This window comes from Apus apus, chromosome 1 (assembly GCF_020740795.1).
Source record: "Apus apus isolate bApuApu2 chromosome 1, bApuApu2.pri.cur, whole genome shotgun sequence".
NCBI lineage: Eukaryota > Metazoa > Chordata > Aves > Apodiformes > Apodidae > Apus > Apus apus.
In genome coordinates this window covers 103,392,988-103,416,821 of record NC_067282.1, presented here as the reverse complement: position 1 = coordinate 103,416,821, position 23,834 = coordinate 103,392,988, and the positions used below count along the sequence as shown (strand labels likewise).

At 39.4% G+C, this 23,834-nt stretch overlaps 1 protein-coding gene across 1 annotated transcript in view; it reads right to left on the bottom strand.

Moving 5' to 3' along the window:
• RPGR (retinitis pigmentosa GTPase regulator) overlaps nt 1-21,919 on the bottom strand; it is a 41,834-nt gene extending 19,915 nt beyond the window's left edge. Inside the window, exons 1-6 of the mRNA XM_051609128.1 lie at nt 21,864-21,919; nt 19,291-19,416; nt 12,687-12,779; nt 10,091-10,153; nt 8,371-8,529; nt 6,473-6,622 (exon numbers count right to left, since the gene is read on the bottom strand). Coding sequence (XP_051465088.1) covers nt 6,473-6,622; nt 8,371-8,529; nt 10,091-10,153; nt 12,687-12,779; nt 19,291-19,416; nt 21,864-21,903 — 631 coding nt within the window. The 5' untranslated portion in view covers nt 21,904-21,919. The remainder of the gene's footprint in view (nt 1-6,472; nt 6,623-8,370; nt 8,530-10,090; nt 10,154-12,686; nt 12,780-19,290; nt 19,417-21,863) is intronic.
• Nucleotides 21,920-23,834: the final 1,915 nt, after the last annotated feature.

The window sequence follows — 23,834 nt, the reverse complement described above, 5'->3', positions numbered from 1 at the left end:
GGCAAAGATGAACCTAATGAGGTTCAACAAGAATAAGTGTGCAGTCTTGCACCTGGGGAGAAAAAACACCATGCACCAGCACAGATTAGGGGTTGTACTGCTAGAAAGCAGCCCCATGGAGAAAGACCTTGGGGTGCTGGTGGACAGCAAGTTATCCATGGGACAGCAATGTGCCCTTGTGGCCAAAAGAGTCAATAGTATCTTGGAATGTGTTAGTGTAGCCAGCAGGTCAAGGGACGTTCTCCTCCCCCTCTACTCTGCCATCGTAAGACCACATCTGGAGTATTGTGTCCAGTTCTGGGCTCCCCAGTTGAACAGGGACAGGGATGTACTGTAAAGAGTCCAATGGAGAGCTACAAGGATGATGATTAAGGGACTGGAACATCTGCCATACAAGGAAAGGTTGAGAGACCTGGGCCTGTTTAGTCTTGAGAATAAAAGACTAAGAGTGAAGGATGTATGTCAAGAATGGGCCAATCTCTTTTCAGTTGTGCCCTGTGATAGGACAAGGGGAAACAGCACCCAGTTACAACACAGGAAGTTCCATCTCAATGTGAGGAAAAACTTCTTTACTGTGAGGGTGACAGAGCACTGGAACAGGCTGCCCAGAGAGGCTGTGGAGTCTCCTTTGCTGAAAGCTTTCAAGACCCGTCTGGACACATTCCTGTGTAATCTGCCCTTGGTTTTTCTGCTGCAGCAGCAGGGTTGGACTTGATGATTTTCAGAGGTCCCTTCCAACCCCTATGATCTTCTTCTTACAATTTGTCTACATCTACATTTCTGATTTGCCATGCTAGGGGGCTCTAACTATTCTAATTGGCCAGAATGAGGTTTAGGTAGAAAATATTTCTTTACTGTCAGGAAAGCTTCAAGTTAATAGCTGAGTGTTCTCCACTCCTGAAAAGAGACTGTGGAGTAGTGATCTCATAGCAAATTGTGGCCTCCAAGAGATAATGCATTTTTTAATATAGTTGAGCTTCAAATTTATTTAAATGCATAAATTTATCAATTAACTTGAAAATTCTGAAAAAAGTATGACATTCCCAAAGAGCAAAACCTGTGAAAAGGACTTTTTTTCATAAAAGCTGAATTCCTGCTTTAAATGGAAAATAGGTCCTAAGCCTCAACACAAAGTTGCAGCCTAGCACTTCCACCAAAGATTTAGATCCTGATTTTGATGGCACAATATTTATTTGTAAAGCTGACAAGTCCTAAGATATTTAGTTTCTGCCTTAGTCAAGGAAACCCCAGACTATTTTACATAGTTTCTTTATTTTCCAAGACAATTTCTGCCTCTGACAATAGCACAAATTCTTCAAGTACTATGTATGCTCCTGGGCCACTAAGGCTAGCAACTGGACTTACGATCTTTACTGAATGCTCTAACTGCACAGAGCAGCAATCAGGGAATTACAACAATATAATCTTCCTCAATGTCAAGCTTCCTGCAGGCTTTCACAGGGCCCAACTACTACGAGTAGTCATCCACAGTCTGCTCACAGACCTACATTCTCTTCAGCAAGACAATGAAACAGGATAGCAGCTGTACCTGAGATCTCAGATACAGAAAAGTGTATTTAATTTAAATATTTAAACTATGGGCTATGTTTAGGCTTCTCTGTTCAGTTTGATTTTCTGTCTTAATTCTGATCTTTATTCTTATACCTACACATAGAAATACTCTGAACAGGCTGATACTTTGCAGTTATTTGCAGCATGCATTTTCTATTCTAAAACAGTAGCCCAATTAACAACAAAAAAATCAAGTGCAATGTGAGGCTTTCTGTAACCAAAACATTCAATTGATAGAGATTTTATTAGGGATTCTAAGTGAAAACAAATAAAAAACCCAACAACAAAAAGAAGTCTGTATTTTTTTGAATGTAAGTATCATGTTACTACTCCTGGATCTGCCATATATTTCTAGAAACAAGCTGTTGAACCCCGAAAAGCACTTGGGAGTTAAATGCTTATGCAGTTCTCTCTGAAGAGACAAGCACTTCTTTTTAAACACTACTGCACTGCAAATATTAATCCAATCACAATCTAATTAATAGGATTAGCGATTCAAACGGCCAAGCTTCCACTGACTTCCTGAACTAATCAAGTTTATTACATTTTTTCAACTTAATAATCCAGCTAACAAAGATAAACTTATTTATTAAGGCAATTTCTTAATACATTATACATCCCTTTAAGGCAAACAGTAGTCTAAAAACTATGAAGAATAGCTATTCAGCATAAAAAGAACCTAGCAAAAACCAGATATATTTTGAGTGCAGTATGTGTGCAGTACATCTGCATTTTGAGGACATTTTGTTCACAATGGAACCTGGCTATTTAAATTTCTTTTTTCATCAGAGTCACATTTTCCCATGTTCAACCTTCCCTAGTGTGGCACATTTTCAGTATCACCTTATTTTAGGTCACAGGAGCATGTCAAGGAAATGGGCAAGCAAATAAAGAACGATCTTTGCCCCTTAAAGGCAAATGTGCATACTGCAGATGACAGAAGATACCAGACCTGTCTGGTGGCAAATGAGGGCAGTAGACAAAAGAATTGTATCACTTCATGATCCATTAAATAAATAAATAAAAATAAAAGAAGTATTTATTCAAGATCAAATTGGTTGAAACAACCTCAAACACTGATGTTCTGAGTATGGAAGTGTTTGTGGAATGGATATTTTACTTTCATATACATTAACAAAAGGTTTTCAAGGAAAATGCAAAGCTCTCTATGAAAAGTCATCTTCTCAGTGAAAATCTATCTTAACCTGCTTATAGTAACAGTTCAGGCAAGCGAAACAGCAGAAGAGGTCTAATATACTCAATTTCTTTCTGGCTTTTCAGCAGTGGTTAGATACACTGGCTTTTCCTGTTCTCCATCTTCTCTGGTGGACAAATGAGTTCTATAAGCTTTCTGAAAAATTTTCTTGTCTTATGTGAGTGTGGTCTAAGACTAGACAACTAAAGATCTATCCACAGTCTCAAAATCATTGCTACACTCTTTCAGCTCGCTCTTTCTCTGCTGCTTTGTTTGAGCCATACCTTTAAGGTGGGGACCTAATGTCCCAAGTCTGCAAAAACAAAGGAAACAGATACTGGGAAAAAGTCCTAAAGAAGGCTGGAAATTATTAATTAAAAACTTCTGTTCAGTGGAAGTCACTGAAGAATGCAAAATGAGAGGAAAATGGAGGAAGCAATCATCTTTCAAATGTGGAGTAACCAGACCAGCTTCCTAATTTGTGTATGGTAATAAGCTAGCCATTGTCTGTCCTTGTGCCCAGTCTAAATTTTAGAAATCTTTTTCATTAAAAATAATTCAGGATAGATTCTGTTCTATTCTACAACTACCTTTGGCATCAGTGGGGCCCACATGTACATGGTAAAATATAGGTGACATGTAAACATAGTTGATTTTTCATCTGCAAGGAAGGCATTTTAAAAGGCAACAGCAACAAAGGTGACAATCTTTTTTGGAACTACTAGATTTGAGAAACTCTGGGGGTGGGTTGTACAACTGAACTACAAATTCAGATGATTGAACACTGTACAATTTCCATAAAATATATATTTATCTAATAAATGTTTGCGTTAGGATTCCACTCTAGTTTTCATTGACATTGCACTTGGCTTTGCAGAAGTTTAATACCTTCAAGAATAATGCCTGCTAAAAAATCTTCTCTAAAGGCAGCTGTTTCAAAGAAACAACTGCTTTAGGGTGGGTTATTTTTTTTTTTTAAAAAAAAAAAAAGCTGAAATCGATATTTCACCACTTTTTTTCTCAATATTCTCTTACTAATGAACATCCTGCCCTGGAGAGGGCACTCTGCGACCACACTATGTATTCTGGTATCCTCATTAACCACCGTTTAGTTTTAACCCAGATCCGGTTGTGCTCCTAACAGCTTGCTTAGCCAGTATACAGCTTATGTCATAAATAATTATAATAAGGGAACCATATGGTGCTAAGCTCATCATTTCAGCCCCACAACATATATCAATGCTACATCCTGCAACTATGTTTCAATAAGAGATCGCATATTATTTTATGTACAAATGATGTTTAAAAAGTCAAAATGTAATCATTCTACAGTATTCTAATAACTTATACATTACAGGTGTTGAAAGCCTTCTATTAACAGTGTTTCTCCCACTTCCTCCATATTAACAACAACCACCATCTAAAACACTTCTTCTGGTATGCTTTATTGAGGGAATTAATACAGATTATACACTCACATTAATAGTTCAAATTTCATTTCTGGAAATACAGAACCACTTTCTTTTCCAGACATCTCCTCCAAAAGTATATATTAAAAATAACACCATTCACTCTAAATTCTAGTAGACAAGTTAAAACCTTACAGGAAAATACATGGAAAGCTCCCTAGGTTAGGCAAGCTTTTAAACATACTTGAAGGTATACTTCAATGACCAGCTGGCAACCTGTGGGGAAAAAAGCCTATTCCTGTAATATGAATATTCCAAATACTCCATAATTATCTATTTGCTATGTTCTACCACACCTCAGCAGCACAATACTGAGGATGTGAACCACTGCTCTAAGCCAGTCTAGCAAGTCCCATAGACAAGTGTTTACCATAAATGAAAAAAGAATCCTAACAATACTGAAACAATCATATTTTTTAAACAGAATTTTTTAACAGTATAGTGCCTTGACTTCTTTCCTAACTAGGCTTTAAGAAAAATATGATAGCTACATTCATACTCAAAATTATAATTTAATGGTTAATTTCATAACTAAAATAATCTAAGACTACGGTACACTTAGATTAAATGCATAAACTTTGTTTTTAAATGTTGCCGGGATATACACTGACACTAGTGCAAGCAAAGATCCATTCAGTAACAGTACCTGGATGTCCAGCAAGGGCTCAAAGGAAAATAATAAAAATATTTCTCCTTTCACCACAAAAGAGGCCATCTGTGTGCCAGCAGTATCTCTATCAGCGAGACAGATTGAAGGCACATATGTGGAGGATTTGCAGATACTAAGGCTGAAAATTAAGACTTTCCATCTCACACCCAGGCCCGTTTAAAGAACAACGGGTTCAACAACTCCCCATATTCACAGGTGATAACCAGTACATCTTGTTATTAATATTTTAAGAGGCTTCATTTCTCTTAGCAGTTACCTTAAACCTTTTGTCTCATCCCCCCACCCCATTAACAGTTTTCACTTCCTCAGAGCATCCAGCACACACTGTTTCTTTAGGTGCTTGTTTTCAACCCTTCATCTAATAAGAGTTTTTGTCACATTCCACCGCAGACTTGTCAGAGCTTCAGCTCTTGGGTCTAAGGCAGAAATACACACTTTCTTACTGTGCCCTTGATCTAAGGATTTTTATTATTTTTTTCCCATTATTTTTAGCTCAGGAAGCTGTGTAATTCCTAACAGGTGCTGAGCTTGTGATCAGAATCACTGCATTAATTTACTGTAATAAAACATCTGTAATAAAAGTTGCACATGACCAGCGTAACACCCAATTAGTGTTTGTCCATCATAAGATAAAAGCATATTCTCAGAGTTATATACATATTGTATGTGGAAAAGTAACATTTATCAAGTAACCTGCAAATAGTATCTGACTGAGTAGTTCCTGGGTACCCATTAAAAGCTTTAAAATCAAAACTATTAATTCTTTGAAATTTTTACTCTGAGGGTACTAAAATGTAAAGTTTAATAAAGTAAATCTATATGGCTGAGAGCAATTTGTGGCTGCTCATATATAATACCATCAGTACTGACTGATAAATTCACCATGTTGGCATTATAAAAGGATGAGTGGCATCATCACCTTGGAAACCAACAGAGAAGTGCAAAGAGAGAGCTGGAAAACAACAGAGAGGTGGGTAGGTTTGGAGATCAGAGACGGATTTACTGCAGCGTATGCTTCTCATATTATGATATTCTGTCTGTTTAACTGACTTCAAAGCTTAAAATTAAAGAACAAAAATCTTGCATTGCCAGCAAATGAGATTAAAATTTTCTCAAAACATAGTAAGTCTAGTCAAAATTACATTTCTAGAGAAGATGATTATTATTATTTGATCACCATCAAAAATGAATAATCCAAATAAAAGTTGTATTATTGAAACATTAATATTAATCCACAACATTTGTCATAACCTTTACGAAAATGAAGTGTGGCAAACAGTAATTATATCTAATATACTTTTGCAAAACAATGTGCAAATGCAGAAAACTGCAGGTTTTTTTCTCACAGTACTGTTAATACAACAATAATATAAAATTATACAGTAGATTACATACAAGTTTCCCAAATAAATCAACTAGGATCACATTTCTGCCACATGGCAGTTTTTAACAACTAGGGCATATCTAGTTTCAAAAGTAATAAATGCCTCATAAAATACCTTTACAAAGACAACAGTTTGAGAACCACTGACTTCTCTCCGCTAACTGCTACTCCCATTCTCTTACCTGTTATCAAGGCAGAGTGATAATATCCACAGGATACAGAGGAAACAGGTTTACCAACATCCACTTGGCAAGGGACACTGACACAGGCTTCATCAGCCAAGCCAATCTGACCTTCTGAATTGTCACCCCATACAAAAAGCTGCCCATCCTCTAAAATGAAGACACAGATAGTTAACAGATTTAATACCAAAACAAATAAAAAGTTAATCTACAAAGTTAAATGCATTTCATAAACTCAGGGACATTAAATTATATTTAAAACAATGCAACAGAACTGTCTGAAGTTAGAGAGCATCCTTTATGCTTTTCAAAACGGACACAGAACAATTAAGCATCAACTGATGTTAGACCATAAACAGCAACAGGAAAAGTTCTATGTAAAAATGTTCCTTCAAAAAGAGGAAGATTGAGCATATAAAACTACTCAGTTGCCAGAGGTCAGTATGAAAACGTTGTAATAAATTTAAGGCATCTTCTCACTTCTAGTAGCAAGTCACCACATTTTCATTATTCCAAACTTATTTTGTGTTCTGACTTTGGTACACATCCTACTTATTCTTGCCTTGTCTTTCAGTTCCTTTCGAAGGTGAATGTATTGCCCAGCTTCATTTTGTTTTCCTTGAACTATCACAATAGCTGTTCCAGATACATTAACACCAGCCTCTTGTGACTCAAAGACCAATGGCAACAGTGAAAACCAAAAAAAAGGTAGTGAACAACATGAAAAATCTCTAGAGTTTTCTAGAAGAGATAAGGTCTTCTCTCTGCTTCTTTCCCACTGGTGGCAAATAAGTTGTGAATAAAAAAAATGTACCATGTACAGTGCTACTGAGATGCTATTGGGAACTAAAATAATTCTAAGTTGACTTACAAATCTCAGGAGAAAGTTAGGAATTGTCACCAAAAAAAAAAAAAATTACAAACCAAACGAGCAGGCTACCATGTCTCTTCACATACTCTTATGTTCTCTGTCACATACCAAAATGGCAGCCTCAATAATTTATCCTAAATATGTATAGAAACAGCTTCCTTATAACAGAAGTCAAGAAATTATAGAGTAATAAAGGACCACCCATCCAATGGATGAAAGTATTATAACGTGTGGGCTTCCACATGTTACAATTGTATAATTTTGCCATTGGAGAAATAGGTTGTAGGTCAGGCCTCTCAGAATTAGTAATGACACAGCTGTGCCAGCATGTATCAGTAGACCAAAAGAGTTGCAATAAACTAGTCAAGAGTCACAGAGTGGTCAGGGTTGGAAGTGACCTCGAAAGATCATCTAGTCCAACCCCCTGCCAGAGCAGGATCACCTAGAGTAGATCACACAGGAACACATCCAGGTGGGTTTTGAATGTCTCCAGAGAAAGAGACTCCACAACCTCTTTGGGCAGCCTGTTCCAGTGCTCTGTCACTCTCACAGCAAAGAAGTTTTTTCTGATGTTTATGTGGAACCTCCTGTGCTCCAGTTTGTGCCTGTTACCCCTTGTCTTCTCATTGGACATTACTGAAAAGAGACTAGAGAAACTTAGTTTGCATAAGATTCATGTTTGGTAGTTGGCTTCCCTGGAAAAGAACTGAAGATTTTTTCCCATTTTGTCAGTATTCACACTGTCTCTCCTTTGTAAGTTTTCCTACTAAACTAGTAGAGGTTGAGCTCCCATTGCAGGCTCAGGGAAAAAGTCGACTTTCACAACAATTTTTGAAACTACCACCCATTACCAAATTGTGGTGAAATAGGCAATTGTCTATCAAAAAATGACTATGGTTACTAGGGAAAGAAGACAGGGAGGCACAGAAAATACACCCACATATGCAGCCAGAATGCTGGAATTAATGTTTGCCTGGAACACCAGGCTAGAAATGCATAGACCGATTTTATTAGCGGTTGCTCTTACCAGTTACTGCTGCTGAGGTGTATGATCCAGCTGCTAGCTGCTTGATCTTGTGCTGGTTGGTAAAAAAACTGATTAAATGAAATGTGGTCCTTTCCTCTGTGTCACCTAATCCCAACTGACCTTCACTGTTACCTCCAGCAGCATACACATTTCCTTTTTCTGCATACAGAAAAGCACATGTAATACATGGAATGAAAACATTCTCATCAGTGGTAAAAAGCCAGAGAAACTGGAGCAATTAACTTAATTTTCAATGGAAAAACATTACAGAAAAGTTAGTCTACTGCCCTGAAATATTCGTAAGCTGGCATTAGCAGTTTCTGTTGTAGGTAGCAAGGAGGATTTCCTGCACACTTGTGGATCACAACTTTTTTAAGGCCTTACATGTACTTTGAGTGTGTTTCCCACCATTCTGAAGACAGATCTAATAAGTAAATATAATTTGAAGTTCTGCAAGAGTTATGAGAAAATGACTACCAGTAGCCCTGGCAGCCAGAAGCAGCTTCTTCCCCCGATTATGTATATTTTAAGATAAAAGCAGAAGGAAAATGGTGCATGATGTCACAGGTAAGAAAGATGAAGTTTTTTGCTATGTAAATTAAAGAGAAATATAACTTGATAGTTTTGAGTACTGTAAAGAAAATATATTCTTGCTTAGGTTTTCATTAGAAATATTTTACTTATCTTAATATTTAAATAATTTTCTATTTAATTGACCAGGTTTTTGTTTTGGTTTAGAATCTCTGAATTGAAGGTAAAGCTGATGATTGATAACCTCAGCTTAAGAGAACTTTAAGATTTATATTTTTAATTTTAGTATGAAAAACATGAAAAAGATAAGGCCCATTAATAACACAAGTCCAGACACAAATGTGATAAGCAACTGACATACAATTTCTAAATAGTCCTTGCTATATAAATGGCTGCAAATTATCTAGCCACCATGTACACTAAAAGTGAATAATAGTTACCCTGTGCAGTCTTGCATAGTCAACTGTTATTAAAATGTTCTGTTTTATAATAATAGTATTATTTACAATGCTTAAGGTCTCCACATGTATAAACCTCCTAATAACCAAACAATCCTCTTTATAACATTACTGCAACCTAAAGGGTTGCAAGCACAAAGATGGCTATTCCATTACATAAATTTTAGAAGCACGACAAGAATTTGCATCAATTCTCTGTATACCGTCTAAGAATTTATTTTTAGTTTATATTTACAGTTTACTTATTTATAGCTTAATAAAGCTACTTGTCATTGAAATAGCAGACTACCTTGTCCAACCAAAACGCAACAAAATGCGAACACTTGAAACATTCCGTTTTACTATATTTACTCAAATATACAACTTCACACTAATAAAGTTAGATTACTTGTCAAAGGTAAATTTGAGTCCAGATATATTAAAAATTACTAATACATCTTTACAGGGCTTAAATTAAATACTGATAATTGTTAGCCACACCTCAAATGCCAGCAAGCAACTTTTTTCTTCTGTCTATTGCTAGTGAACTCCTATATAAAAATATTTAAGAAATGCATTGGCTCAGAATAAATCAAGTATTCAAAAAACTGGATGTCAAACCCCCAAGTTTTAACGATCTTGTTTTCATTTATTTTTTCCTTGCTCAACAGTACTCAGGTTCCTAATGTAATTCTGCATGAAAGCAAAGGAAGAAATCTATCTTTAATGTGTGTATAATATAGGATACATACCTGTGTAAACTAAAGTGTGGTTTCTTCCACAAACAGCAAGTTTTGTTTTTTCTGGTTTTAAAGCTATGAATTAAAGCCAAAGGGAGGAGAAGAGTTATAAACAAAATGATAGCTGGTTCAATAACAAAGTATTTTATGCTCTAGAGAGAGTCCTGATTTTTTTTCATATTTTTACCAACAGGATTATTACAAGATTCATTGCTCATTTGAACCTAGCACATGGCTTATGAAATCAGGATTCCCCCAAGAGAAGAAAAGAACCTTAAGAACTTAAGCTGACACTCAGGTTCACCTGATGATGGCTACTTCATCCCAATGCCACACTCCCCAGGATATACCATTTATGGGATAACACAAAGAATACAGCAAGTTGCAGGACAAAATGCATGCTTAAAGCTGTCTTCAGTTTTCATTAAAGGTACTATTCTAAACTCCCTCTTATGCTTTTCCCACTATCTTAAATCTTTAAAATTGTATCATTCTCTTGTCTTATTCCCATCTTCCTTCATTATGCGCAGCTGCCTTTTTTGCTAGACTTCTGCTCTGTGCTGCCTTCTTCATGATCACTAAACTCAATTGCTAAGAACAGTGCCTGAATTTTTGCATATACCATCCTGTCTCATTTTCAGCTCAATTACCACTCACCCACTGCTTGTACTTCTCTGCAGTGTGGTCCCTGTGAAAGACTGGGAATGCATGCAAGAGTAATCAATAATTATTTTGGTGGGAATGAGACGACAGAGGTGCCTGTTTTCCCACGGCAAGAAACTCTATTTCAGAACCAGAGGAAAAAAAAATCTCACTGACTTTTCCATCCTCTCTCCAACTACTGACCATTGCCAACAATTTATCTTCTCTCAGCCATGTCCATGTGCCCTATACAATGCTCTTAAAACACCACAATTTTTACGTAATATATCTTTAGGTGCTTTTCCACTGCACGAGTCCCTGACAAAGCCAAAACCCATCATCCCTTTCACAAACCCTTTTTCAGTCCTTCCAAATCAACTTTTACCAACTCCATAACATTCAGATTAAAGTCCCTTCTACCAGGTCACTGAATAAATCTACCTAAGTATGTACTGCCTCTGATCTGTCACACAGACACAAACATAAACTGTCCAAATTCAGGTTCCTGCCTACCCTATCTGACACCTATCGCTACCACCAGGCTGGAACCGTAACACTTCCAATGTTGGCTTTGTCCTACAATCTTAATTTGCTGTTTTACATCACAAAACTCTTCCTCCAACTTCAGAGATTATCTTAATCAGCTCTTCAGAAGCCTCTGCTCTCCCTAACAAGCCTCTCACTAAGGTTGATCAGTTGTATTTGATGAGCCATCCTATATTTACAGCTTTGCTGGCAATTTTTCATTTCCATGTTCACTAGTCTCTAGTCAAGGCCCTGGACACGCTTTCTCAGAAATCATGGAGCCACAAATATTTGGCCTCAAGTAGAAACTGAAATGTGCCCTTGAGACCCCACTCCCAAAGCCAAGTGATGGCTGAAAGCTACAGAGAAAAGCTCAGGACTTTCTCCAGCGGCCTACTGCCAAAAGAAGATAGATAACCCTCGCCTCTTGTGACTTTTTTTCAATGGATGCCAGGTCTGGTTTGAATTGCTGTCATCTCCTCTTCGTCTTTAATTCTCCATTGCAATTTGACAGCAAAAACAAAACTTGACATCCAATCCATTTAAGTCAAGGTAAGAATCAATCTATCACATGGCTGACAGAAGATGTGAACCTGAGAGAAACTGCATTCTCCCTCTGAAGCGAAATAGAGAGGGGGCAAATAAAGGACAGTAGAATAAACTAACTCAGGAAGAGTTTGAACAAGCAAGGTAATTTGTTTTTAATGATAAGCTAACATCAATCTGCTGGCAGAAGGGATGAGGATAAACATTTAATGGTGAAAAGAAATGTGTTAATGGGATAGATCTGACGTGACATAAGTAAGGAAACAGGGAAAATGTATTGACTTAAGTTTTGTTTGACAAGATAAGACTGGCTAGGAAAGTTCAAGAACTTGATAGTGCCACAAAAACGGTATTTTACAACACATAAAAGAATATGGGCATTTATTTTACTGTTTCATACAAATATATATTAACATTTATGCCCCCTCAGGCACTTCTTACACTTGCTAAAAATGTATCACTATTTGTAGAACGTTCCTGACAAGATTCTTCCATTTATAAGACGCTAAGACCAAAGTGATAATGAAGGTTACACAATGCTGTAGGAACCCTGATTTCTAACACATGGACAACACTGCAGAAGCATCTGCAGTCACAATGAAGGTGTGGTTTGTCAAAAAAGGCAAATATTACATAAAATTAAAGTTATGATAAAAGACAGGATTTTATGTATCTGAAGTAATCTTGAGATGCAAAAGGAGCCAGAATCTGGAACTGGTGGAATATCAATCAGGGATCCTTTGAAGCTACCTTTAGGAGCTTGTGCAACTATATGCTACAAATGATGAGTAAAGAAGGCAGAATCAGTTATCCCGGAACTGTGCCTTATAAAGTGCCTTTTCACAAGGGTCTTGTTTCAAAAAGAAAAAAAAAAAAAAAGAAAAATTAAACAAACCTTTAACACATGTTGGTTTGTTGACAGTGTTCTTTGATCCTAGTCCTAATTGGCCCCAGTTGTTACTGCCGAACATGTATAGTTTACCATTCCCTGAAAAAAAATGCAGTCAGAATCAAGACAAGTGTTTGAATACATCATACAAGATAAGATGGTCATTCACACACTGTGCTATTTATTACTTTTGAATATAAGGTTTAAGATTAGTAAATTCGATACTTCAGTGTAAAAAATAATTTATGTAATTGTGATTTCTCAGTACAAAAGTAGCAATTGCATCACTTAAGTAAGAAATTCCCATGCAGAAGAAGGGACAAAAAGCAAAACAAATATCTTCTCCTTTAATTATAGCATAGTTAAAGTGCTCTTCAGAAAACAAAATGTATTCCTGGACAGACCCTGCAGTTCAGAAAGCACAGTATCTACAGGCCTGCTTCTAATATAACAGTGCATTTAAATGAGTACACACATCATTTACCCCAAAGACAGGAATAAATAATGCAGTTGTATAATTAACACAAACACAGATTTGTAACTTTCAGCTTATTTTACTGTTTAGAGGGGCTATTTCTTTTACTGATAAATGTCTTCTCTTAAAATTATTTACAAACTTGCACTTCTACAGAACATAGTTTCTGATAAATTTTCAAATGTATTCACAAATTGTAATAATTTACTACTCTGCACATAAAGAAGGAATGCGCAAAACCATCATGCATTCAGGGAGTTTTATAAACCTAAATGCAAACATTAGATTACAAATCTTCACCAGGAGCTAGCATTGCTCCTGGTGATTTGTGATCCTATACAATGCAATTGTATTTCAGAAACTGGTATGATGTGCCACTGAACTTGCAGGTTTGAGCATTAGAAACAATAAACTGTTGCAATTCTGAATAACCAGTGGTTTTTTTAAAAGGATGGCATATGAACAGATGAAACTTTTGTCATCAGGCACACAAATTAGACAGTTAAAACTGACTACTGACAATACCTTGAAATTATTTAATTTTTTAAACTATTATCTTGTATAACACTGTTAAGTTTGCTCCCAAAAATAAAACCCTTGTTCCAACAGAAATCTTTACAAAACAATAGGAACCAATTATTAAAAAAAAAACCCTTTACAACTGTTAAAAGGAGTTTCTTAACTTCAGCTAAAGGTCTGAGCTTTGTGAATCAGCTTCCATCACAAAGCTGTCACATAAATGTACTTTGTCAACCTACCCATCAACAATTATCACACAACATCGCAACACATAACAACAATTCCATATAATAATGCCAAAATATTATGGTTGCTTGTACTTCAGTAGTGTAGGTCCCCAGTGAAGGTTCTGAATGTGATTTACAGACACTTTGAAATACTATATTGAAATGTTTAAAATATAACAAAAACATTTACTCTGTTTAAAAAATAATTTATTTTCTTAAATGTAAGTACATAGTTAAAAAAAAAAAACCTAAACACCACCAACTATTATCTAAAGTCCAAATTATATTGTTGAGATGTGACAGTTTTTTGGAATATGGGGCTATGTGCCTTTACAACAAAGTTGCAAGGAAGTCTGAGGTCAAGACTACACTCATGACGTTTCACTAATAGCATTTATATCACCATCACCATCCTGATTTTTATAATGACATCATGTCAAAACACATGCAGAGCTGTCTGTCACCAATAGCAAAACACACATTAACAGTATTTTTTTTTATTAGCTAATAGCATCCTATCTTGATATATGATTCTTTGTATATGGTGTTTGGTTTATACTTTTTAACTGCTTGTGTAAGTAGTAGTCCCATGGAAATATGCCAAGCTGCTGTAATTCAATTTAAGCACATTCTCTTTTATCCATTCAAAATTCCAATAGGTCATGCTTTTCATCCTGTAATCTGCTGTTTCATTTACTAGTCTTTCACTTCTCAGGAATTGCTTTGTAAGTCAAGGAGCTTAATAGATGAGAGGAAATTTTTTTACATTCTTTTACAACTGAGTGACAGCTTTTTGTAATTTCAGGCTTCTAATACCTAGAAGTGTGACAGAAAATAAGGAAAATAGGTAATTCAGACAGTGAAAGAAAACTAACAGGTGCTACAGAGGAACCTAAACAAATGCTTGTAATGAAACAACATATCTGTGTCTGTAAAGACAAGGTGCAATCTAAGCTGGGCAGGAAAAACAACATTATTTTGTATTCAAAAGGCCCTGTTTTCATAATTGCATAATGAGATATCTCCAGTCATCCTCACAGATGCACCAAAGTGAGAATTAATTAGACAGAAGAAAAATAGGTAAGGATCATATTCCCAAACTTTGCAAACTCAGATGGCTTTTGTGGTTTTGCTTTCACTTTGTTGCTGACATACAGATATTGTGGCTATCTGCCACCTGGAATGGCTGGCAGAAGACAAGCTCAGCAGAGTAAGATTATGACTCTGGGCAGCAGAAAGAAAACAACAGGATATTAAGGAAGGGACTACTAGGACTGTTTTGGTGATGAAAACATACTTCTAACACCAGTCTCCACCTTCATCCTGATGCAGGACTGGAATATTTCCCCAAAGTATGTATGTTTTGGCTTATCACCAGCAGATGTTTCACCAACATTAATTCAGGGCTATTAGGGAAGCCACAAGATGTTTACAGCTTTAGGAACAGAGGTTTTATGAGGGACTTCAGGAAGAGACTGCCTCCTAACCAGTATATTCCTCACATGAGTAGCTGCTATCCCAACTGTGATTCCTGGGAACCCCATCTGTCACATGTCCCCCCCCCCTTCATGAAGTGCTACTGAAGACATTCATTCAGCAGCTGGGAAATCCCAGTTGAAATCCTCAATAGGATAATACTCCTTCAGGATAATAACAGGCAGTCAAGTATTTCCACCATCTATGTTCATAGGTATGTTTTGCATATCGCCCCTCTTGCTTTCTGAAATATATTAGTGTGGAAGGGAAATAAAACAGGGAGACTACGTAAAGACTTTGGGCATTTATTACAAGATTCTATTGAGAAGCTGTATCTGAAGAAAACGTAAAAGGTAATGTTAGAGTATCATATGGCAGGTGCCATGATTTTATTTTTTTTATTTGTGCTATTTTGTGAATAAATTATGTTAATATTTAATTTAAAATTCTTATACAATTGAAATACATCTCAAGAAACAGGAGAATGACATCAGTTTTGTTAGGCAAGTCATGATCTTATCACAGTAGAAGTTTTATTGAGCAATAAGAACAGTCACACTTAGGACATTTAGCATCAAACAAGCAAGACTGGAAAAACTGCAAAATTAGTATGTTGCTTGCTCTGACAAGTTTCAAAAGATCAACACAAGTGTGTACTAATCTTTCTCATTTTCCTGTTGCAGTTGATGCAAAGATACTGTGCCATGCTCTGAGGGCCTGCTGGTAGGCAGAAGAATAGAAGGAATCTGATGTCGAAAGACCTGGAGAGATTCCAAGGTCTCTTTGGTGTAAATTGTTGAATATTTAATGCCTTACAAAACCCCAAATTACAAACATACTATCTTCTTGTTGTTCCACAGGCACCTCTTTTCACTCCTACTTCTACATTTGATACTTTTTTCTTTCCTTCTACCCTCTTGCATTGGGGGCTTCAATTCTCTCCAAAGCTCTGAGTTCAGAAAACGTGTCTTCTTTCATCACAATTTTCCCCCTTGTGAAACAGGATCAGTCTCTTTCACCAAATGTGGGCAAGCTGCCTAGGATACTCTAATCAAGGCAAATAAACAATAAGACAGTTGTTAACTTTAAGAGTTTCATAGAAAATAAAATTAATAGAAATTGGGATGTATTGGGATGAGGTTCTTAAAAATATGTGTAGTATCACTTCACACCAGCTTTCACCAGGATGAATAAAATGCTTTCCAAAGCTTGCAGTTATAGAAGATGCAGGGAGTGGGCTGTCAGTACTCTCAGGCCAAAAAATTTGGGAATGGGGCAAGAAACATTAAACATATTACAAATTATGCTGGAAGATGTACTGCTTAGGACTGCATTAAAGAATTAAAGAAGAAAACTACTTAAAAAGATTACTGCTTGGACATTTTAATGAAGATTGTACTAAAGACAGAGAGCACATGAATTAAGAAACAAATTCCAATCCCAAACACCAAAATCAGAGAATGAAATGCTTCTCTGCCTAGCTCAGCACACCAACTCAAAGTCAGCAAGTAGCTATTACCAGTCCTTTGTATTCCAACATAAAACCACAGTATTTAAATAAAATTTTGGACTCAATTCCTGACCTAGAAAGCTGAAGAACAGTGTTTCATACTGATTACACTTTTCTTCCTAAAAATCACATGGGAATATTGATGAAATAAGCATTTGATAATTTCTGAATATTGTTTGAATGCTAAATATTAGTTCCTGTACACTTTATTCCTTCGCATTCAGTCGAGACTCATAGTGCTAGATGTAGCTGTCTTGCCTGCCCAAAACCAGCTGCAAGGAACCTTTTGTATCAGTTTGGGTGATTGTTTTACTTATGATTGTTGAGACATGTTCGTGTAAAACTGATGTATTTCTTTAGATTTGAATCTACTGCATATTCCCACTGTACCCTACCTACATAGGTCCCACTACCTCTTCCAAGGGGTGGGGAAAAAAAAAAAGGAGGGAGGAATTTTGTGACCTGTAAATAGACTGAAAATAAAATTAAGCATGCATTAACACACACCTGCTTGAGATACTTCTCCTTCCTCAGTGATGTTTGGCTTTTATCTCTTCCAGATCAGGTTCAGCTGGATTTCAAGAAGCTCCTGGTTTCTCACAAGGCCCTTCTCAGTAAACTCTTTACTGGCATGCACTTCTGGAGCTTTTATTCCAGATGTTACTGCAGTTCAATGTCATACACCAAGGGCTGTAATTCCACTATCATCCAACTCCATCTAACAGGAGAAATGCCAGGTGCACACAGGCATGCACAGGTGTGAAGAACAAATGTGGGACAAAGATTTTCTGTTTCCCTTCTCCACTTTTTTGTACAATTCTTGCAGTTTCTCTACATTTGCTCATCATTGATCAGTATTTTATCCTCACTTCTGTCTCTACAATGTGCCAAAAAACCTTTTGGTGCTGAAGAAATTTTGTACTCATGCTTCTACAGTTCCTTCTCCTCAAAAGCTTTCAGAAAATAAAGATCTGATTATCTAAAAGTTTCCCTGGTGACACAACAGCAAAGGCCAGCTAGAGAGACATTTTTGGAACACAGTGCATACATGAAAACAACAGGGAGAAGGGGAGGTAATAGAGAAATGGTGCTGCATGCAAATCTGTGAGTTGACTTTTTCAAAAGCTTTATCGAAGTAGCCACTATTACAGTGACATGGGAATTAGTGGATTGTTGCTGATTAGGGTAACAGTGCTGGCACAGGCACATGCTGAGGAAGCTCAAGGAGGCAATTTAAATTGACTGGTCTAAACTGAGAATTATACTAGTGGTACTTCAAACTGGGTGTGGGCATATATGAAAGGATACATATAAAAAAAATTCAAAAGTAATATTTCACAATGCCCCAGGTTAAATTCTGATTAATTTTATGCAATAGGCAATTTAATAGAACTGGTTCAATCTAAGAAAAAATGTGAAGTTTTGTTCAAAATAAACTACGAAGGTGTAATTCATCTTCTATGAAGTTAAGCTTGAAATTTTAATTATTTAATTTTATCTCAAGATGTTCGGCAGTCCACGAAATCTATACACTTTTTTATCATGCCTGGAATAGTTTATTCTAAAAATCCAGCACCTTCAACACTTGAGAACACAGCAAGAAACCCTCAAGAAATTACTTAATGAGCAATGAGACCAACTGGGCATTGATGAAAAATTAACACATTCCAGTAAAAAGAGTCTTGAAAATATGCAAGTTTCGTAACAACAAAGTCTTATTTTCTATCAGCAGCTGATTGGCAACACAATTGACACAGGAGCTCATCAACAAAAGAGTGGTCCTTTCCACATAAAAAATTTAAACAAATCCTTAAACAAGTATTGTTTCCATAATTTCAAATAAATGAAAACAAACATGAATACTGCACACTGTATTGCACCTGAGCTTCTTTGAATGCTTTTGCAATTTACTTCTGATTTTAGTAGGGTTTTTTAAAGTTTTTATAATTGCTCTTTCAAGGGTTATTTTCAGTTGATAATTAACAGTAATTCGGACCTTCAGAGATATAATTTTATCTATTTTTTCAAGCAGATTCCTAGTGAACTTGTTGACTGTGTTAAACAGATACTCTTACTTTCAAGACACCAACCTTTATATTTGAGAGTGCCTACTAAACACTGTCATATTCACAAGAAATATTCAAGCTGAACAAAGTCATGCTTACTTTTGAATCATGTGTGATACACTGAGTTATCACAGTGTCCCTCATGACAGTTCCCAGCAATGTCTTGTGAAAACCTTCAGTGACCTTACACTAAATTCAAAGTCATCTTGTAGTTCCTACAGAACAGTCAACTCTCCACTCCACAACCTCATTATTGCAGGATTCAAATAAGAATTTTAACTTTCCAAGCTGTCGAAATTTATAACCTTTTATCATATACTCCATTTCCAATACTGACCTGTAACAACAGCAGTATGTTCATCTCCACAGGATATAAGTACAGGCTTGTCATTTTTGAACCAGAACTTGCTAGGAATATCTTCTGCAAATTTGCTTTTTCCAAATGTGAAAATAGCACCTGATTCTAAAACACAAAAAGATGTCAATCTTAGTGAAAAAAACCTTTGCCTCATAGATTTTGAAACAGACATTTCCTATTAATCACACATTTTAGTTTCCTATCTGTTTCTTTTTTTAAAAAAAAAAAAAAAAAGACAAGCATTTTGTCCTATTCTGTTTCACAAAGCCTACTTCATTTGCAGGCTCACATTTTAGTCCTTGGGATTCTTCTTAGATTCCATGAATTTCCTAATAGAACGGGTATTGTTGTTGGTATATTGTATTCTGAGGATACAACACTAACGTACTTTTAACATCACCCCTTGAGATAAACTACTAGGTGTGTAAAAGAAAGAATAAATAACTGAATACCCGCCAAAGGAAAGTAAAATAAAAAGTTCAGCCTGAAAGCACGTTGAGACGAAGAGTTCTCACCTACGTTTATACTGGGTCTAGGACATCTCTCTGCCGGGCCACCTCTGCCCTGGGGACACCTCTGCCCTGGGGACACCTCTCTGCAGATCGGCAGATGACACAGGCCTGTGCCGGTGTCCCAGCGCGGAGATCTCCCATCCCATTTATACTTCAGGTTTTACCCAGATTCAAACAGGTTTTACCAATTGGATTAGAGAGACAGACACGCACACACACTAACAAGGTGACAGGCTCCCAACTGACCACCCTTCCTCACCCATCTGAAAAGATACATATGCTCTAAAAATCGTTCCCTAACATCAAAACTCTCAGCCTTCAAAACATGTCTTTGATCGTACGACCATGATCTAAAAAACCCAAACAAACCCACCCCAAAATAAAGTCCAGACAGCTCTTCTGCCCTTGTAACCTGTCTAGTTTTCTCAGTTTTTTCAAGTTTCAAAAGTATCAGCAATGCTGTTTTAAAACGCGGAATGCAAACTATTCATTCACCTTTGGTTAAGCACGTGGCTTGACACAGAAAATACTAATTCCACAGGAGAATAAATGGACTTACAATTTGCTAAAAGCCACGCAGACAATGTGGCAAACCACAGTTAGGCCTCCTATTTTAAAACGCCAAACCTTGTGTTTTAAGCATACAATCATTTTTTGGAAAAGAAAACAAAGAAAGAAAAGCAAAGTTTTTCCTTGCAGACTTGTTGTTAACATGTAAGCTATGACAATACACATAGTAACACTAGGCCGCTTCTGAAGGATTACATATAGTTTGATAGCAACATCTTCATATATTTACTTTCAATGAATGCAATCTCATCAACCGTCTGCACCCCAGCTCCAAGACCCACAGTTCTCTTAGACTGTAATTTTGATACTAATTTTGAAATGATTCTTTAATGCGAAAGTTTCCCCTAATTGCAAATTACATGCCCTTTTATGCATCAGGTTTGGGAGATATATAAAGTAGTATTTCTTACCTCTCTAGGGGTGTTTCACTTTGATTGTTTTATTGGAAACAAGCCTTGTGCAGACAAATTCATCCCTTTTAAAGAACGGGTTGAGCTTTTCCTCATTTTTTGTAGACACACTTAGCATCATAAACATGTTAAAAGCCTTTTTTTACTGTGAGAGTGACAGAGCACTGGAACAGGCTGCCCAGAGAGGTTGTGGAGTCTCCTACTCTGGAGACATTCAAAACCCGCCTGGATGCCTTCCTGTGTGATGTACTCTAGGTGACCCTGCTCTGGCAGGGGGGTTGGACTAGATGATCTTTCGAGGTCCCTTCCAACCCCTAGGATTCTGTGATTCTATGATTCTCTGAAAACTCCATTTTAAGGTTTAATCTCCAGCCAGACAACCGTGCTGCATACTTGAGTATCCTTACAGTGACCTCTTTGGCACTTGTGCCAAGGTAGAGCTCTTTGGCTCCTTTTTGTATTTGCCTTTTTTTTTTTTAATTTCCTTTCAGGAACATTCATATGAATATATATCTTTTTTTCTTCATCTCACGCATATAAAAGGCAGACAACCTAACTCACAAACACCCTCCCTACCTCCTCCCCTCCACAACTGAACCCTAAGCCATCCGTTCTGAAGCGAAGCCCTCCTCACTCGTCACACGAAATCCCACAGAACACAAACGCGGGTTTTGCTGCCCTGCCGCTGAGCAAGCGTTGTCGGACCCACCGCAGGTGAAAAGCACGGACCGGACCTGACGCACGGAGGGAAAAGCCCCCCCCCCCCCCCCCCCCCCCGCCTCAGCCCTGACGGCAGGGTACGCAGTTCTCCGCAGCCGCCGGCAGACAGACAGACAGACAGACAGACAGACAGACAGACAGACAGACAGACAGACAGGCACCGGCCCCGCCGCCGGGCCCCGCAGCCCGGAGCTGGGAGCGGGGGCGACCCGGGGTCGGGGCCGGGGCCGGGAGGCGGGCCGCTGGGGCGCCGGTGCCGGCCGCGGCAGGGAAAGCCGGCAGGGCCCCCCGCCCACCCGCAGGGCGGCCGCGTCCCCGGCGAGGGAGCGGCCCCACTCACCGGGCACCGGCAGCTCGTCCTCCTCGGCGGGGCCGGCCATGGCGGCGGGCGGGCGGGCGGGCGGCCGCCGCGCCGCCGGAAGTACACACGGGCCCTGCCACGGGCAACGGCCATAGAGAGCGGGGCGGCCGCCGGCGGCGGGCCCGGCCTGCGGGGCGGCCGTCGCGGGGGGCGGGGGGGCGCCCTCTGCCGGCCGGCGGCGGCGGCGCGGCCCCGGGCGGGGGGCGGGGGGCTGGTCCCGTCCCGCCGTGCCGGAGCGGAGCGGAGCGGCGGGCCTGGCCGGGAGCCCCGTGTGCGGGGAGCCCCGTGTGCGGGGAGCCCCGTGTGCGGGGAGCCCCGTGTGCGGGGAGCCCCGTGTGCGGGGAGCGCGGGTCGCAGCCCGCCCGGCCGGCGGGGGGTGGCGGGAGGCAGGATCGCCCCCCTGGGAGCTTCCCTGGCAGCCGCCCCCGCGGGCCGGGGGCCGGTTTCTGTCTCCCTGCCCCGTGGCAATCCCTGCCTGCCGAAGCCGCGGGGTCTGGCTGGAGCAGCCTGCCCGGCCGAGAGGCAGCCCCCCGGGAAGCGGCGTGTTCTCTGCAGGACCTCCCCGGCCTCAGCTGGCAGAGCAGAACAGGGCTCGGGAGCTTCCCGTTGTCGCCCCTGGGGTTCTGCCGTCCTAAGAGGCAAATTCCCGCTGTGCGCGGGGTCTCTCTTGCTCCGGGATGTGCGAAGTCATCTGAGGGGGTGCACAAGAAGATGTTCGGTCATCGACCCAGACGGGCACACTGGGGCGACGGCAGCTGTGCAGACCCCGCTGGACTAACTCCCGGGCCCTTTAATCACATTTAACCGGCAGCGTAATAAAACCGAACATCGTTCCGTGAAGTGCTGCCTGTCACTCCAGCTGCCAAGTACTGTGGTTGCCCAAGTGTATCCGTGGGCTGTGAAATTATTAGGAAGATGAACGGGAAGAAGATGTCTGCAGTAGGGTTTGGGTTTCTGTGCCTGTGGGATCCTGTCTGAGGGTCGGCGTTTGGCTGGGAGGGATGGGAGCCACCTCACCAAGTGGGATGGCTGCTGGTGGGACGGCTGACCTCCTCAGGAGGTCTTTGAGCAATGACGGGGACCTGACAGAGTTACCATCCATCTGCAAGCAGCCAGACACTGAGATCCTGGAAGTCTTCTTTGACCACCACCGAGTGCGAGATGAATGGGAAAAGCTGTTTATACAGTGAGCATTTGGTTTTAGTTTTGGACAACCACTGCCTGCAGATGGAGCAGAAGGCATGCTGGCAGGGGTCCAGTTGCACCACATTGTCCCACTTGTCCAAGCAGACACGTGCCACTGGATAATGCAGCTGTTGCCATGGTGGGGTGCAGCAGGTTGGGAGCTGCTCCCCTCCCAGGCATTCCGGCTGCAAAATCCTACTCTGTGAACGAGAGGCACTGAGGTCAGGCCCTTTCTCGGGGTGGGAGGCTTGGAGAGCAGATGTGCCATGACAGGACATTGACCTCCCAAAGGTGTTTCTTTTGGGTTGAAATGAAGCAGCACAGGCATTCTTGTGCACCATCCCACAGCCACTGCTGTGTAAATGCTTTCCTTGCCTTTCCCCACCCTGACTGCTGCTGTCCCTCAAGAAGGGGTGAGTCTTCTGCCAGCTCGGAGTGGAGAGAGGCCTTATCTTCATATCAGATGACCATATCAATGTAATTCCTTTGTCTTAATCTACTTTTCTCTTACACTATATTATTCTGTCTTCACCAGTGTGTCTCAACCCATGTACTGCTATTACTTCATTGTCAATACCAAGCCCTGGAATATAGAAATATGCCAGACCCATTAAATCCTGATTTCAACATTGAAGCATTTTATGGTGTTGAAATGAGTGAGTCAGTTTTTCACATTAGCACACTGAGGCCTGGCAGCATGGGGACAGCTAACAGGAACGGGAAGTGGCTCTGGGGCTCTCCACTGAGAGGTGCTGCTGTCACCCC